The following is an 18,832-nucleotide window of genomic DNA, read 5'->3' as shown; positions in this document are numbered from 1 at the left end:
AAGCATTCTGATGTGAAATCCAAAATGGCTTACATTTTCGCCGTCATCCCTGATGAGCACTCAGAAATATTTGAGCATATGCAAGGGTTTGATGGGATGTTCATAACATGTGTACACACACACGCAACTTCCTGCCAAAAATGCATCTGGCCATTCACAGGCTAAGTACCTGCAAGCGGAGGAGGAAACAAACTCAGCCCAAATCTTCCCAACTTCCTTCTATGCATGAAATGCACCTGGCCATTCACAGGCTAAGTACCTGCAAGCGGTAGAGAAAATAAACTCAGGCAGACCTTCCCAATTTCTACATATTTGGTTGACGTTCTCCCCCCCCCCCCCCTTGTTCTACTGAAAATAAAGTCAGGCCAGATCTTCCCAATTTCCTCCTCTGTCATCAATGCATCTGGCCATTCACAGGCTACGTACCTGCAAGTGGAGGAGGAAACAAACTCAACCCAGATGTGGTTGAGCTACTATTAGCAATCTTCCTTGCTTGCCTTTCCAAAAGGCTGCCTCTGGAGTGTGTGTATGTATTTTATTTTCTAATCCTGAGCAAACTCTTTGTCCCATTGAGCCGCATCCTGCCAAGACTAACCGTGCCCCATTTCATAAAAGACAAAGAAAAATTGCCACCGAATTTGTTATTTGTCTCTCTTCCAATGCCCAGTCAGCGCCAGATGTATCCCATTTAGTTTTGTATTTTGAGGGGAATAATACATAGGCAATTGGGTGAAACAATGGATCTGCTTTCTTAAAACAAATTTTTTAGGCTTTCAGCAAAAGGAGTGCCTTCCTTTTTAGCTCTTTCCAAATCATTCCAAGCTTCAAAAAGGCCACATGAATGCGCAGCGATAGACCAATCACAGCCCTCCAGTTTGCAGATGTTTGCTGTAAAATATGCGCTCAAGTAGCGCTTCAATACATTGGCAGGGGAATGATCCTCAAGAGGTTTATTTCCCCCCTACAAAAAGACGTAACTTTGCTGCGGCAAAATAATAATAATCTGCATTCATCTTCCTCTTAGTTGCAATCCAGTCAGATCCCAATGAGCCATGCCTTACAGATGTAAAAGGGAAATTTTCTACTTGAACAAGAATTTTTTTAAAAAAATGTGTATGTTTCCACCAGTACTCTTAGCTTCCTTGCCATGGTTTCTTATGACGTTCCTGCCAGCTTGAGTTTCATGAATGCCAATAAAGGTTACTTGTAGGAACCAAGATTGAGTGCCAGGTAGGGTTGTGCACACACAAAAAATCAGCAAATTTTGGGTCTGGGTTTATTGGGCCCAATTTTTTTTTTATTTTTATTTTTTTGGTAAAGCCGAGTATGCATACCGGTAAAGGGGCATTCAGCTTTATTTCTGGATTTCCCCCAAAAAACCAGGCCCATTTTAGTTTATGGGGATTTTTTTCAAAGCTCCTGTGGGAGCATTTTTAGAGGTAGAGTTCCCAAATTTGCAGCATAGCTGCAAGGGACTCTCCTTGCATGAACCCCGAAGGTTAGTGAAGATAGGGTCAGAGGGTCCAATTTTATGCGGTCCCGAAGCAGCTGCCCCCCTCCTCCATAGAAAAGCATACTAAAGTTTATGTGGAAGCATCTTCTCTACAAGCAAAGGGTGGAGCAAAGCAAAGGATTTATTTTCTGCTTAGAAAAAAAGATGGCTAAAGGGGAACATAAGATAAGTCTACAAAGGATGCATTGCATGGAGGAAGTGGACAGAGAGAACTCTCCCCCCCCCCCCCGCAATAACGTTAGACTTCAGTAATGCCCAGTGCAGTGGAGGGGCAGATTCATGACAGACTTGGTTCTACTTGAAAGAATAATTAACTTGGGGAATTTGGCGCTACAAGATGTAGCGCTGGCTTTGTGGCTCAGTGGTAGAGCATCTGCTTGGCATGCAGAAGGTCCCAGGTTCAATCCCTGGCATCTCAAGTTAAGGACCAGGTGGTCGGTGATGTGAAAGACCTCCACTTGGACCCTGGAGGGCAGTGGGCAGTCTGAGCAGATAATACTGAACTTGATGGACCAGTGGTCTGATTCAGTACAAGGAAGCTTTATGAGCTTTCATGTGCTTAGAGGCTATTAAAGGGGATTAGACAATGTCATGGATGGTAAGTCCATCAATGACCTTAATGTCAAAACGCTTAGGGCTGTTTAGCTTAGAAAGACGTGGTTTAAAAGGTGACATGATACAAGTCTATAAAATTATGCATGGTATGGAGACAGTGGACAGGGAGAAGCTTTTCTCTCTCTCATAATACCAGAACTCGGGGTCATCTGCTGAACCTGGAGGGTGAGACATTCAAAACTGATGAAAGGAATATTTCTTCACGCAACACACAGTTAAATTGTGGAACTCCATGACCCAGAATGTGGTGATGGCTGCCAACTTGGAAGGCTTTAAGAGGGGACTGGACATGTTCATGGAGGAGAGGGGTATTCATGGCTACTAGTAAAAGTGGATATGAGTCATGATGCATACCTATTCTCTCCAGTATCAGAGAAGCATGCTATTATATTAGGTGCTATGGAACACAGTCAGGATAATGCTGCTGCAGTTGTCTTGTTTGTGGGCTTTCTAGAGGCACCTGGTTGGCCACTGTGTGAACAGACTGCTGGACTTGATGGGCCTTGGTCTGATCCAGCAGGGCTTTTCATATGTCCTTACGTTCCGTAGCAGAATAACTCTGAAAGCCAGTTGCTGGAGGCACAAGTCGGGGGGGGGGGGCTCTGGCCTCGGTTCCCCTTCCTAGGGACGCCCCTAGCCATCCGAATGGCCAGTGATGCTAGATTAGATGAACCATTGGTCTGATCCAGTGAGATTGTTTTCATGTTATTACCATAACTATTGTAATCTTGGAGTGGACATTTGTCTTCTCTTCAGCATATGAATGATTTTTGTACCTGGTCAGCTTAACACATCTGTCCATTTTTTTCCCCTGGCAGGTAAATAATTACTGTTTAGAAGAAGTAACTCACGAAGAAGCTGTAGCAATATTGAAAAATACATCGGACGTAGTGTATTTAAAAGTTGGAAAGCCCACCACCATTTACATGACTGATCCTTATGGCCCGCCAGATATTACCCATCGTAAGTGCCTGCCGATGTTTTGTGTTGACGTGTCGCTAGTAGCTTTCTCAACTTGACTTTTCAGCACCGTTATGTTTCCTGTTCGGGTTCTGAGGAAGGGGCCTTGTGCCAGGTCATTAGCATATACAGCCTCAATTAGGCAGATTATGGGAGGGAGGACATCTTGGCCATCTTCTGGGCATGGAGTAGGGTCACTGGGGGTGTGGGGGGTGAGGTAGTTTTGAATTTCCTGCATTGTGCAGGGGGTTGGACTAGATGATCCTGGTGGCCCCTTCCAACACTATGATTCTGTGATTGCCAACTGCGATTGGCCTTGGTCCCAGTGGTCTTCTCGATCCTTACTCCTGACATCCTTTCACCTGAGATGTCAAGTGACAAATCTGGAACTGGAAACTTTCTCTGTCTTGTACATTTGAGTCCTGCCCTTCCTCCAAGGAGCTTAGGGCAGTGTACAGACATGGTATAGTGGTTAAGAGCAATGGACTCTAATCTGGAGTACCTGGTTTGATTCTCCACTCCTCCACATGAGCAGCGGATTCTAATCTGCAGAACTGGGTTTGATTCCCCACTCCTCCACATGAGCAGCAGATGCTATTCTGGAGAACCAGGTTTTATTCCCCACTCCTCCACATGAGTGACGGACTCTAATCTGGAGAACCGGGCTTGATTCCCCACTCCTCCATGTGAAGCCTGCTGGGTGGCCTTGGGCTAGTCACAGTTCTCTCCGAACTCTCTCAGCCCCACCTACCTCACAAGGCGTCTATTGTGGGAAGGGGAAGGGAAGGCGATTTTAAGCCGCTTTGAGACTCCATAAAGGTAGAGAAATAGTGGGGTGTAGAAACCACCTCTTCTTCTTTGTCTTCTTCTACCTGTTTCCCCTTTTTATTTCACAACAAACCTGTGAGTTAGACTAGGCTGAGTGAGTGCCACTGGCCCAGGGGGAAAGAGCCAAGTAGGAAAAAGTTTCTATTAATGGTGGAGATCCTGCGCTTTTTGCAGTAAAAGAGCCTGTTGCAGCCAACATCTTTTTAATTATTAGTAAATGCATCATCGTTGCATTCAGAGCAGCATTGAGAGCAAAACAGCATTGGGAGTCCATTCCCCAGCCAAACTGGTTGGGGCTTTCCAAAGCCTATGTAAATGTATTCGCCTTTAAGGTGCAGAAAGACCTTGGTTATTTTCTACAACACTTCCCCCTTTATATTAAAAAACCAATGCTGTATCTCCCGATATTTTCTTGAAAAGGAAGTTTGATTAATAGAATCATGGAATCGCAGAGTTGGAAGGGGCCAGACAGGCCATCTAATCCAACCGCCTCCTCAATGCAGGATCATCCTAGAGCATCCCTGACAAGTGTTCGTCCAGCCTCTGCTTAAAGATTGCCAGTGGGGGGGTGGGGGAGCTCACCACCTCCCTAGTCAGCCCTTTCCACTGCTGAACTACTCTGACTGTAAAATGTTTTTTCTTAATAGCCAGTTGGTACCTTTCCTCCCGCAATTTAAACCCATTTTTACGAGTCCTATCCTCTGCTGTCAACAGGAACAGCTCCCTGCCCTCCTCCAAGTGACAGCCTTTCAAATACTTCAAGAGAGAAATCATGTCCCCCCTCAACCTCCTCTTCTCCAGACTGAACATTCCCAAATCCCTCAGCCTTTCCTCGCAGGGTTTAGTCTCCAGGCCCCTGACCATCCTCATCGCTCTCCTCTGTACCTGCTCCATTCTGTCCACATCCTTTTTAAAGTGAAGAAGAAGAAGGTGTTGGTTTTTATATGCCAACTTTCTCTACCACTTAAGGGAGAATCAAACCGACTTACAATCACCTTCTACCACCACCCCATAACAGACACCCTGTGAGGTAGGTGGGGCTGAGAGCGTGTGACTAGCCCAAGGTCCCCCAGCTGGCTTCATGTGTAGGAGTGGGGAAACAAATCCAGTTCACCAGATTAGCCTCCGCCGCTCATGTGGAGGAGTGGGGAATCAAACCCTGTTCTCCAGAGTCCACCGCTCCAAACCACGGCACTTAACCACTACACCTAGCTGGCCCCCAGAACTGCACACAGAACTGCGAAAGGATTCAGTGACCTAGATCTAGCAATGGTCAATTGTCTAATGCTCCTACCTTCCCTTAGCAGACATGCAATTTCTCTTAACGTCTGTATTGTACTTTTCCTAACATGTTTAATGTCACGAACGTTAAATGTTTATCTGTTGGGTTTTTTTTAATCTCCAGCTTATTCCCCACCAATGGAAAACCATATACTGTCTTCAGGCAACAACGGCACTTTAGAATACAAGGCATCTTTGGCCCCCATCTCTCCGGGAAGATACTCGCCTATCCCAAAGCACATGCTAGTGGAGGATGACTATACCAGGTCAGATATCCATCTTTACTTGAGTGCCTTTGATTGATTTCCTGCTCCAGGGAATGTGATTTTAATACCACGATTAGAACCTCAGCCAGGCATAAGCGACAGAGTAATCTCATTATGTCGGAAAGTGATATCAGGCTAGCTGGCTCTCAAAATAATGAGGAAGGCTATACTGTTGTTATAACCTTGGAAAGGGGGGGGGAATGTATATAGTACTCTCCATTATTTAATTAATGGTTAGAATAATGGACTGCCATATACTGAGCTAGTCAACAGGCACAGCCCCAGCAGCAATCGCTTCTTCCCGATGCTGTTTTTCCCCTCCTGCATTGCGGCTCAAGACAATATTAATCTCATTAGGAAGCTGTTGCATGTAGACTCTCTAATGTGATCTTGGGATAAATCACATTAGAGAATCTCCATATATCAAATTAGAGTATCCAGTGAAGATGGAAATATGTTTACCTGGGGGTTCCTGGATTGCAGAAACATGTATCCAGAGACCTCAATAAATTATTTTGCTACAGTGTCCCTAAATTGGCAAAAACAGGGAACCGTAATAAACTGCCTGGTATGGTTTTCCAGGAATCCTTGATTTGCAGGGTCATGGGAGTTCACGCCCATGGATCTTTGAACATTTTTTGCCCATGATAACTGTAATCTTCATGGATATCAAAGAGAAGTAGAAAAAAAAACTTTTTAAGGGGGAAAAGAGAAGCCAATGTGATCTCTTTACTCCTTGGATTCTGCTCCCTGAAAGTCCTCAAAACTGAACGGAAGGTTGTCAGCGTGATTCCCCAAGAGCAGAGAAAATGTTCAAGTCCAGGAAAGGATGGAGTCGGACGAATTGTCTCGCCTGCTGCATCCTTTAACTCCTTCAGAGAGCCACAGTTTGGCAATATGGCCAAGCTGCAGGGAAGAAGTCTTTCCCCACACTTTGTGTTAAGTTCCATGCTGGTCATCATTAGGAAAATAATAGAGAATAAAGCTATTGCTGTCACACTGCCCTTATACAAATTTATGGCGAGACCACAGTTGGAAAAATGTGTACCATTTTGGTCACCACATCAGAAAAAGGATATTGCAGAGCTTGAGAAGGTGCAGAGAAAAGCAAGCAAAAATGTTAAGGGGGCTAGAGCAACTGACCTACAAGGACCAATTAAACTGCTTATGGCTGTTCACCCTAGAAAAATGATGCATAGGGAGAGACATGATAGAGGTCTACAGAATTATGCTGGGTGCAGAGAGAATGGACAGGGAGAAGCTTTTCTCCCTCTCCCATAACACTACAACCCGGGTCATTCACTGAAGCTAGAGGGTGGGAGATTCAGGACAAAGGAAGTACTTCTTCACACAATGTATAGTTAATTTATGGAACTCGCTGCCACAGGATGTGGTGATGGCCGCCAGCATGGAAGGCTTTAAAAGGGGAGTGGACAAATTCATGGAAGAGTGGGTATCAATGGCTACTAGTCATGATGGATACCTACTCCCTCCAGTACCAGAGGCAGTATGTCTCCCTGGCTATTTAGGCATGGCTGTTTCATCACAGTCACCCTGCTCACTACTGTGGGGCTTTGCTTTGATTATGCTTGAATTTTCCAACCACCAGAGGTCACCTCACTGTCCCCGTGCGTTTCCCCGCATTTTCTGGATGCTGGCTAAGCACAAATCCAGAAAACACGGGCAGAATGCCGGGGATGCGCAGGGAGAGTGAAGTGACCTCTGACCATCAGAAAATGCAAGCATAATCAAAGCAAAGCCCCGAAGTAGTCGGCAGGGTGACCGCGAGGAAACAGCCATGCATAAATGGCCTCTGTATCCGTTGCTGTGGAGCACGGGAGAGAGGATGCTGCTGCAGTCATCCTGCTTGTGGGCTTCCTAGAGGCAGCTGTTCAGCCACTGTTTAAGTGGAATACTGGACTGGGTCGGCCCTTGTCTGATCCAGCACGGCTCTTCTTATGTTCTTATGCGTTCTGTGCAACAGGCCAACTGCAGCGTGTCCCCCGACGCCCCGTTGGGCCACTGAATGAGCACCCGGTCCTTTCTGTTTCTGCTAATCCTGTCTTCATGTTTGGCCCTGGGCCCGTTGGGCTCCTTTAGGCCATACTAGTGGGAGAGCCCTTTCTGACTAGCCCTCCCTCCACCTTTTGCAAGTCCCTTGATGGTTCCTTTTCCCGAGGAAATTACATTCAAGGCTGTGTGGGGCAGTGCTTCCTGTTTCAGCCAGCTTGCTTGCCAAGTCTTCGGTACCTTCCGTGGTGGAAATGGCACCGCGATCTCTTACACAACTCCATGTCTATGATCAGTTTGCTCCGCGTGCTTGGATTTAGCTATACACAGAAGGTGCCACGCTCTTTTGTTGGGTGGCCTGAGCCACTTAGGTTGGCATGCCCTGAGCCAATCTGGTGATTCTGATTCTCGGTGGTGACTATGATTATGTTTTCCCCCAATGCCCCATTCCCATCCCTAAATAATGAACGAGGAATATACGTTTTGCCTAGGCACCCATTTTCGATTTTTGTGAATAGTATGACTCCGTCAGGGATCTGTTGCATATGCAAAAAAGCCCTCCTTTCAAAGTTCGCTTGGCCCATGCACTTCTGTGCACTTCTACGTTGCCAACGGCTGAATTCTTAGAACGTCCCCCTCCCTAAACAAACCTGCAAAAGGTTGCCCTGCGTGGGCGCTGAGCATCCTTGATTCAGAGATCCCTTGTCACACTGATGGCTTCAGTTCCAATAACGCCTTGGCAGCCAGAGAGCAAACGGGAAGAGTCAGAGCTTTGATTAAACCTGAACTGTCGTCAGGCCCTCGTTCACTGCCAGCCAAAACCTGCAGTTTGGAATGTTCTCAGTCGACCCAATAGGTGAAGGTTTGAGGACCGTCCTTTCTGCTTTGGGCGAAGGGCCCTTGAGTGCTCAGATCCGACCCGATGGCAAGCTGCTGTCATGGCCACCTGATTCATTCACTGCTTTTTCAACCCACCTTTCTCTGAAACCAGGGGCAAGCGGGGTTACAGTGATGATTAAAACGAGGTACAATGAAAAGGCATAAGAACTAATGCATACCTAGTTCTCTTGAAAAACAGTTAGGTGGCTGTGTCAAGGATCTCAGCAATAACAGCTTCAGGAAAGCTATTCCATAGAATGGGAGCAGCCGCTGGAATGGTTCTAGATCAGGGGTCCCCAATGTGGTGACCATGATACCTTTCCTGGCACCCACCAAGAGGTTTAGAAAGTCTCATAATCTCTCCTGTTACCAGAACGCAGGGTCATCTGCTGAAGCTGGAGGGTGAGAGATTCCAACCAGATAAAAGGAAGTATTTCTTCACAGAACGCATAGTTAAATTGTGGAACTCCCTGCCCCAGGCTGTGGTGATGGCTGCCAGCTCGGATAGCTTTAAGAGGGGAGTGGACATGTTCATGGAGGATAGGAGTATGCATGGCTATTAGTCCAAATGAATACTAGTCATGATGCATACCTATTCTCTCCAGGATCAGAGGAGCATGCCTATTGAATTAGGTGCTTTGGAACGCAGGCAGGACAATTCTGCTGCAGTCGTCTTGTTTGTGGGCTTCCTCAAAGCACCTGGTTGGCCACTGTGTGAATGGACTGCTGGATTAGATGGGCCTTGGTCTGAGCCAGCATGGCCTTTCTTATGTTCTTAAAGTGGGCAAGTCCAGATGGGGCTTTTGCCCAGCAAGGCCACTGGAGGTTTGAATTGGCTGTGCAGAGTTTTTCAAAAACTGCTTCAGCAACAACTGTGTTACCATGTGTGACCGTGAGAAAACATTTGAAAAACATGTTCATTTTAAAAGGCACCCTGTTAAGCAGAGTTTCTGTCTGAAATGCTGAAGAGGTAGTATGGCAGCTATGCATGATCTCACGCCCTGGCATTTCGTAGTTAGCTCCGCCTCCTGCAGCAGCCATTTTGTGGTTGTGCTGTGTCAGAATCGGAAAGGTGCCCACAGGTTTGAAGACATTGGGGACCCCTGCTCTAGAGCTCTACAGAAGGGAACAACCAATGGGTGTTGGCCAAAGGAGAAGATATAGGAAGATGGCACCTTAGACATTTAATTCTCTTTGCAAACTTGGTTCTAAAAACCTGCCAACCACATGTTGTTAATCGAAAAGTAACCTTGTGTTTCTTCACTTATTGGTTCACCAGTCAATCCCTCTCTGCAAGGAATCCTGGGAGTTATTAATAAGGCTCTCTAATGGAGAATTCTCAGTACCCTGAGCAAGCTAAGCCAGCATCGAATCTATATAAGCTTGTAGGTAAATCTGGCGTTTGAAGCTAATGCCTTTTTTATTGAAGCCACCCTTTTCAGCGGCTTATCTGCAGGCCATTTTTCTTGTAAGCTAATTCCCTTAGATATGAATCACACCTGGACCAGTCCTGTGGTGCTATGTGTCCAGATGGCCCCAAGGCAAATTGAGGCTGCATGAGCTGAAAGTTTGCATATTATAGGTAGATTGACCAAGATGCACACTTTCGTCTCTTTTGATGAGATGTTGTTTTCCACTTGATGCAATTCTCGACCCCAACTGAAGGAAGAGGAGGTTGTAGGGAAGAGCAGAAAGCAGGGGAAGGGTTAAACATCCTCCAATTGCCGCTTCTCCCCCGAAAATCATGCCCCCTCCCTAGCCATGTTACAGTTGAGCAACAGCATCCCCAATTCTTGTGCCTCCCCCCCCCCACAATCTCTTAAGTGTAAGGATGTGTCACTGGCCACCAAGATCAAGTTAATTCATGCCATCGTATTCCCTATTACCATGTATGGGTGTGAAAGCTGGACAGTGAAGAAAGCTGATAGGAAGAAAGTAGATTCCTTTGAAATGCGGTGTTGGAGGAGAGTGTTACGGATACCATGGACAGCCAAAAAACACAAATCAGTGGGTTATAGATAAAATCAAGCCTGAACTGACCCTAGAAGCTAAAATGACTAAACTGAGGCTGTTGTACTTTGGTCACATTATGAGAAGACAAGTATCACTAGAAAAGACAGTCATGCTGGGAAACGTTGAGGGCAACAGGAAAAGAGGAAGACCCAACAAGAGAGGGATTGACTCCATCAAGGAAGGCACAGCCCTCAGTTTGCAAGATTTGAGCAAGGCTGTAAAAGATAGGATGTTTTGGAGGACGATGATTCATAGGGTCGCCATGAGTCGGAAGCGACTTGACATCACTTAACACACACACAATCTCAAATGTGCACCAAAAATGCGTAACAAGTAGTGGGGCCCCGATCTGAAAGCATTGTACCGAACCGCATGTGCCGTCTCCTTGAGAACGCTGGCCCCAGTGACTTCTCTCTCTTTTTACAGATATGACTTCCCTTGGTAGGTGTGTCTCACTGGAACAGGGATAACTGCCAGCCGTTAGGGGAATCTCATGAGTGCAAGAGATACAATCAATCCATCAGACCAATTAAAAAAAACACACAAAACCTTTTGTTCTTTGTGTTGACTTCTGCCTGCTGGAAAGGGAGAAGATCTTATGCCTTCTTTGAAAGTTAACTTAAGTGCTCCAAACCAGCTTTTACGGGCACCGGCTTGTGAACCTGCTTGATTATAGTATGACTATTTGGTGTGAATATTTTCGTGTTGCTAGATTTGCTTGAAACAAAAAACAGAGCGCGCCAGCAGTTAGATCAGGAGGAAGTCAGCCAATCTTTGGCTCCTCCGTCTGCTGCTGATTTCTTTTCTTTTCCTTCTTTTTTTATTGAAGAAAAAAAACCTTGAACTTTTTTGCAGCTTTCTTGATGCTATACAAAATCTGCTCCTTGAAGTTGGCCTGCTTGCATAATGGTTTTGCAACCCATAGACTGGGGGTGGGGAAGCTAAATAATGTAAAGCTTTGGCATCAGCTCTTCATACATTTGGAAAGTAGCAGGAGGGTTTGGAATGCTTTGGAGGGTGAGATTCAAAAATGGCCTGCGCTCATGCGCCTAACTGTTCTGGGCTGTCCATAAATTATGGAACAAGGGTTGGGTACAGTTCCCCCCCCCCAAGAATGACCCATGATTGCCCTGTTTTGCCTGATCGATAAAATAACAGGCTCACTTGGTTTTATTATTATTAACCTATATGGGGGCAGTACAAAGTAGAGGTTTCAAGGCAAGAGACAAACAAAGGTGGTTTGCTGGTGTTTGCCTCTGCATAGCAGCCCTGGTCTCCCACTAACCAAGGCCAACCCTGCTTAGCCAGCATGGTGTAGTGGTTAAGAGCAGTGGTTTGGAGTGGTGGACTCTGATCTGGAGAACTGGGTTTGATTCCCCACTCCTCAACATGAGCAGCGGAGGCTAATCTGGTGAACTGGATTTGTTTCCCCACTCCTACACACAAAGCCTGCTGGGTGACCTTGGGCAAGTCACATTCTCTCAGCCCCACCCACCTCACAGGGTGTCTGTTGCGGGGAGGGGAAGGGAAGGTGTTTGTAAGCCGGTTTGATTCTTCCTTACATGGTAGGAAATGTTGGCATATAAAAACCAACTCTTCTTCTTCTAGTTTCCAAGATCACACTTGAACACATGAAGCAGCCTTATACTGAATCAGACCCTAGGTCCATCAAAGTCAGCATTGTGGCTCTCCAGGGTCTCAGGCGGAGGTCTTTCACAGCACCTACTTGCCTAGTCCCTTTAACTGGAGAAGCCGGGGATTGAACTTGGGACCTTCTGCATGCCAAGCAGATGCTCTACCACTGAGCCACAGCCCCTCCCCTGATCTGATGAGATCGGGTTAGTCTGGGCCATCCAGGTCAGGGCAATTATAAGGTATCCTCTATGAAATAAAACAGAATAATGCAACTATTTCCTTGATGGATCAGAGCAAAAGTTTGCCTCCATGAGTGATTCGCCTCCGAATTTTCAGGCACGGGATACAGATTGATTGATTTGTTTGGACGTATCTTCCCAGTGGGAACTCAAAGGGGCTTACTTCATTATTCTTCCTTCCTCCATTTTATCCTCACAACAATAGCTTTGTGAAGAAGGTTAAGATGAGGAAGAGCCATTGGCCCAAGGCCATTCAGCAAGCTTCCGTGGTGAAAGGGAGATTTGAACCTGGGTCTCCCAGATCTTAGGCAAGCACTGCATTGACTACACTGTGTTGGGTCTGCTTTCTGGCCTCAGTTATCGTATTGTTCCCCTGATTAATAGATAATTGGATCAGAGAGGTAGAAATAGCTTTCTCCATTGTGCCTAGGGATGTCATGAATTTCTCAGCAAACCTGTCCGTCTGTTGAACTTACCCTCTTTGACACGCATGATCAGACTGTGAGCCAATTAGGGATCAGTTTGGATTGTATCGAGCAACTCAAACAGCGGCCAAACACGATTGTAGCCGCCTGCTGGTCCAAAGCCAGCTCACAGCTGATTGGAGGATCTGCTGATCCACACACACCCCTCCCAGGAAAATAGCTACCCAGAGAAGCTGACGTTGCAAAAGGGAGAGGAGAAAGAGCTCGTGTGGCTTCCCTCCAAGTTGCGTGGGGACAATCAGAGTTGCTCCAGCCTAAGCCCATTCGTGTCAATGGGCTCGGACTGGAGTAATTCTGCATAGGATCGCGTTGAGAAGCAGTGCTTTTGATCTCTTCATTGCAAAAAAGGGAGAGGGGAAAGAGCTCGTTTTGCTTCCCTCTGAGCTGCACAGCAGCCAACAGCGCAGTCCTAAGGAGAGTTAGAGAAAGAGCAGCCAACTTTTAATACTGCAAACATTCAGGCACCTTGTATATTATGAGTGGCATAATCTCTGGACAGCCCATAACCAAACCATTCCAAAAGCCATCTATGTGATTAATTTTATTCCCCATAGCTATTTCTCTTATGCAGCTTGATGTAGTGTTTTTTAAAAAAACAACAGCAACAGAGAAATATGGTCAAGTTCTCGAGGCTGCCTTGACTGGTAACCGTGATGACCGCAAGAGTGTTACATCCTTATGTTAGCCAACCAAGGACGTACTGCGGACCAAGTTCCACTCCGTTTCCTCTATAGAGAGAGCAATATTTTGTGATCTAATAGAACTGTATGCATTTTTCTTTTAAAATTTAGCCTCACCAAACATACGGAGGACGAACTGGGTTCCTCTCACTCATTCACTGCTATGGTGTTTTGGATGGTGCTTCTTAAATGGTTCGAACGTTAACCAAAAAAGAAATCTCTTATCTTGCTTCTCCATCCCATTTCATTATGAATATTAATGGTTAATTATTGAATGGGTTTGCTTGTGTAGTGTAATGTAATTTTTAGGTTAAAACTGAGGCTGGAAGAGCACACGCTATGATTTTTTTTTAATGAACTTTTCCTTAACAATCGAATTTTTGGTATTTTTTTTAAATTACCCAAGCAGCCAAGAAGGCATGCAGACAGAAAGGATCTTCAGAAGGTCAATGATACCGTAGATCCTCAGCTTTTTACTAAGTGGACACTACTATAACTGTACAGGTTTGCCTTGGTGTAGGATGTATTGGTTATTTGCAGCCGCTGAATCGAAGGCTTTGTGTAATTTTGGGCTAAGGAACTTACATCCATACGTCAGATCTGTTCTGCCACCCTGCCGTCTGAACTTCTTTCCTTCTTCACCGGTCCCACAGGTTGCGGTGCTGGGCCTACCACTATCATAGGAGGTTTCCAGCCAATAGATGCTGATGCCGGCCTCTGCTAAGGGTGGAGGCAGGAGAATTTTTAAAAAACGAATGCCGCCAGCTTCTGTACAACCTGAAAGTGACAATCGGTAGCTCAAGGAATCCCCAGAAACTCCATGGCGTAACCATAGAGTTTCTGGGGATTCCTAGAGCTGCCCATTTTCACTTCCAGGTACAACCCGGAAATGGCATAGTGACATTGGCGACATCAGCAATGCCACATGCCCTTCCTTGTCCCTGCCCCCCAACCCTCCCTCTGGTTGTGGGGCTCAGCCCGGCAACCCTACCCACAGGGAACACTCTCTGCTGGCATTGGGCAGAGCAGGTGCATAAGATGCCTTGACCCCTTTTTCAGAGTCAGGTCCTCTGGCTGCCTTGTCCTGCAAAGAATGTGTAGATTTGGGTTCAGTTTGCGGAAAGCCTTGACGGTTGGCTTCAGACATTATCAGCCTCGCAGTGGCCACGACATTCCAGCCTTGAACGACGATACGGACTGGTGGCATCAGAGTCCCGAAAGGAGTTGTTACTGTCCAGTGTGGGCTTTTCACAGTGTTCTCAGTGAAAAATTGAATACCCCTTTGCAGAACGCTTCAACTGTATTTCAGTTGGCGAATCCTTTATCTGTGTAAGTCTGCTTATGCCTTGTTTATTATTATTAAGAGCCCACATGGTATAGTGGTTAAGAACAGTGGTTTGGAGCGGTGGACTCTAATCTGGAGAACAGGGTTTGATTCCCCACTCCTCCACATGAGTGGCTGACTTTAATCTGGTGAACCGGGTTGGTTTCCCCACTCCTGCACATGAAGCCAGCTGGGTGACCTTGGGCTAGTCACAGCTCTCTTAGAGTTCTCTCAGCCCCACCTACCTCACAGGGTGTCTGTTGTGGGGAGGGGAAGGGAAGGTGATTATAAGCCGGTTTGATTCTTTTATTCTTCCTTAAGCAGTAGAGAAAGTTGGCATATAAAAACCAACTCTTCTTCTTCTTCTCCCTCCTTTTCTCTAAAGAATTCAGGGTATGTTCTCCCCTTCTTGCTCTGTTATCTTAGCTGGAGCCCTGTAAAAATAGGTTAAGCAATAGTGGATTGTGGATCCCTGTGACCATTTCTGTACAGGTGAAAGGGGCTATTTTTTTTGCCAATTCTTTCCTCTTGCAGAAGATTCCTGATTCTCCCTTGAACAGCAGTTCAAGGGGGTCTCCTGTCCCTAGGAACAATATTTCAGGGGGTATTCTGCCGGGCAGCAGAAAAGGGGAGGTGGAAAAACTTGTGCTTTCCTTCCATCAGCTGAGATTTTGGGTGGAATCTAAGCCAGCAACTGGCCAAAGATCACCCAGTGAGCTTTGTGGCCGAGTGAGCATTTGAGCCAGGGTTTCTCTAGTTCTAGTCGGAAATTCTCATCCCTTCTCCGAAAAAGGCAGAAAACCAGCAACGTCACTCTTCCTCTTGCAGTAACAACTGATGGTTTGCCAGGAACAAAAAAAAAAGTTATTAAAATATCAGTGTTAATAATGCAGCTCAATAACTTTGAATCTATTGCGGAAATTTATTCTGCGACTTTTAGATTCTGAAGGATCCATTTTGTTCAAGGTTTCGTTGTGTGATGGCATAACACCGTGCAATATCTGTCTCTTCTTAGAATTGCTTTTCCCTTCTGCTGTGATTATGATATTGCTATCATTTTATTTTAATTAAATAAAACGAGAACGCCAAATGGGAAGGATCTGTGATCTCAAATCTGGAAACCTGACATACCGTAAGCTGCTGCCTAATGATTGTAAAGATATGATTAAGCTTAAATGTCCTTTTGTTAAAACTGGAAGAAAAGACACAATCTGGCCCCAGCACTATTTTTCTTCCTTCCTTTTGGCCATAGGGAGGATATTAATTCCACTGAGGAAGCTGAAAATCAGTTTGTAAGAGACAGCTGGCTACCTATATTTAGCATAAAAGTGGAATTGTTTTCCAGCCACGATTGCAGATCTCAGATGGTTAACCCTCATTTGGCTGTAACTGTGTTTGCAGGATGAGGAGGGGGCTGTAGTGTAGGTTCCCAGGAGTTGTATTGTTGGGCACACCGGCGCAGCTCTCGAGAACAATCACATATTATTTTTCGCCTGGCGAGGAGGTTTGAAAACTGGATTCTGAGGCTCTTCAGAGTTCCTTGGATGCATGTGAACACACGATACATGAAGCTGCCTTATACTGAATCAGACCATCAAGGTCCATCAAAGTCAGTATTGTCTACTCAGACTGGCAGCGGCTCTCAAAGGTCTTTCACATCACCTACTTGCCTAGTCCCTTTAACTGGAGATGCCGGGGATTGAACCTGGGACCTTCTGCATGCCAAGCAGATGCTCTACCACTGAGCCACAGCCCCTCCAGGTTCCTGAATGTGGCAGGTTCCTGAATGGTGAAGCTGCCAGATTTCCCCAAACAACAACTTCCCCATGGCCACTGACCTTCTTCTGCCAAACTCTGCTGCAAGGAAGTGTGGGGTGTGCTCTGGAGCACATTCATCCTTCACCCAGTGGCCCCATTCAGACATCACAATAAACTGCTGGTTAGCAACCATCCTTTGAGCAAACTCCAGTCAGCCATGATGTTAAAATACAGATTGATGGTCCAACAAATTGAGGTTTGTTGAAGTGGCGCCACACTAGGATTCCAAACTAGGGTCTTAGTTTGAGGTGGGTCTTAGAGCCTAACTATGCAATATTTCCTTCTCTCTCTGAGGGGGAGGGCATCTTGAGAGATGGGTGATTCCCCTTCCTGTGCTCTGGGACAGGCAGGATGTAATTTATTTCGACTTCCTGTTTCCTGCCCGGAATCGCCCGCTCTCCAGTTCTTCTCCTGCCTCACGGTAAGTAATCAAGGTTCAGTTCTCTTAGAATCATAGAGTTGGAAGGGGCCATACAGGCCATCTAGTTCAACCCCGTGCTCAATGCGGGATCAGCCTAGAGAATCCCTGACAAGTGCTTGTCCAGCCTCTGCTTAAAGACTGCCAGTGAGGGGGAGCTCACCACCTCCCTAGGTAGTTGATTCCACTAACAACTCTTTCTGTAAAAGATTTTTTCCTAATATCCAGCCAGTACCTTTCCTCCTCCCGCAATTTAAACCCATTATTGACTGCAGCTTGTACTAGCTGTGGTTTACTGAAACACCTGAATTAATAAACTACAGTTGATTGAGTCAGACCTCCCCTCATAGCCACCTGGCCATAGATACACTTATTTGATATTTATACCCCTCTTTTCTCCCTAATGGGGACCCACAGCAGCTTACACCGTTAGTCTCACCTTGCCGTTTTATCCTCACAACAACAACCCTGCACAGTAGGTTAGGCTGAGGATGGGTGACTGGCCCAAGGTCACCCATCAAGCTTTCATGGCAGAGTGGGGATTCAAACACCGACCTCCGTGATCCTAACCACTTTAACCACTACACCACGCTGGGTCTTGCAGGATAAGTCCAGTCCCTTTCTGTTGGCATGGCGAGAAGAAGCCAGAAACCTGGGTTTGCTGCTTATGCCTGGTAGAGTAAACCAAAGTTGTTTCATGAGCCAATGTTTTAACTCTATCATGATGTCTGAATGTAGCCAGAGATGCCCCATGGACCTGACTGGCGAACAGTATGCGCGCCTTCAGAATCTCCAACTGTGTGCCTGGCTTCAGTGGCAAAATATAGGTGGTCTTGACGGATGGGTCACCACATTCACTGTTGATACTTCCCCCCCCCCAAGATATTTTATTAATTTTTTAACAAGAAAAACAAAACACATACATGCATTTACAATCACACAGATTTTATTCCTTCAGGGAATAGATTTCTTCTTACGTCTAATACCTCTTATAAGATTACTTCAGTGTTATACAATATACTTAATAAATCCTGTATCTATACAACCTAATCATTATCTATATTATCGCTATTTATGAAATTTTAATCTATTCTTTCCATTTAACATATTCAAAATAACATTGCCATTTCTTCACTGTTGATACTTGACTTTTGCTAGATGTTGATAATTTGTAAAAACCAGCATGGCCATCTGTTGTGCTGCATGTTTGATCCCTTGGTTAGGCGATTTTGAGTTTTGGTGAGACGGAGAACATGAGGCAATGGAACGGTAGGAAAGAATGGTAGGAAAGGATGTGGTGACATCTGCCAACTTGGAAGGCTTGAAGAGGGGAGTGGACATGTTCATGGAGGAGAGGGCTATCCATGGCTACTAGTCAAAATGAATACTAGTCATGATGCATACCTATTTTCTCCAGGACCAGAGGAGCATGTCTATTATATTAGGAGCTATGGAACACAGTCAGGATAATGCTGCTGCATTTGTCTTGTTTGTGGGCTTCCCAGAGGCACCTGGTTGGCCACTGTGAACAGACTGCTGGACTTGTTGGGCCTTGGTCTGATCCAGCATGGCTCTTCTTATGTTCTTAACTGCAAAAAGGAACGCTTGGGGGGGATTTCCCCCCCTTTATTGTTTCCTGTTTGTTTGCATAAGATATGATTGAGAGCCTGAATTTGCTGAAAGAGCCCCTTTGCAGTCAAAGGTTGGGTTTTATCTATCTATCTATCTATCTATCTATCTATCATCTATCTATCTATCTATCTATCTATCCATCCTTAAGGTTTTGGAATAAACACTTGCTGGAGGAACAGAGGAAAAAGCAATATCCTGACAACAGGTTTTGAGGAAGCAACGGGGGGGGGGGATAA

The 18,832-nt window shown here is 45.7% G+C and overlaps 1 protein-coding gene across 10 annotated transcripts in view; it reads left to right on the top strand.

Moving 5' to 3' along the window:
* Window positions 1-18,832, top strand: part of DLG2 (discs large MAGUK scaffold protein 2) — a 970,480-nt gene that overhangs the window by 727,196 nt on the left and 224,452 nt on the right. For 9 of the 10 annotated variants that reach the window (XM_056858113.1, XM_056858109.1, XM_056858107.1 and 6 more), the window contains 2 exons: window positions 2,947-3,091; window positions 5,322-5,463. In XM_056858113.1, coding sequence (XP_056714091.1) covers window positions 2,947-3,091; window positions 5,322-5,463 — 287 coding nt within the window. Of the gene's footprint in view, window positions 1-2,946; window positions 3,092-5,321; window positions 5,464-10,791; window positions 11,097-18,832 lie in introns of those variants that run through there. The other variant, XM_056858112.1, reaches the window with a different exon arrangement.

This window comes from Euleptes europaea, chromosome 12 (genome assembly GCF_029931775.1).
Source record: "Euleptes europaea isolate rEulEur1 chromosome 12, rEulEur1.hap1, whole genome shotgun sequence".
Taxonomy (NCBI): Eukaryota; Metazoa; Chordata; class Lepidosauria; order Squamata; family Sphaerodactylidae; genus Euleptes; species Euleptes europaea.
Note: the sequence above shows the minus strand (reverse complement) of the source record. Positions and strands in the feature narration are given on the sequence as shown.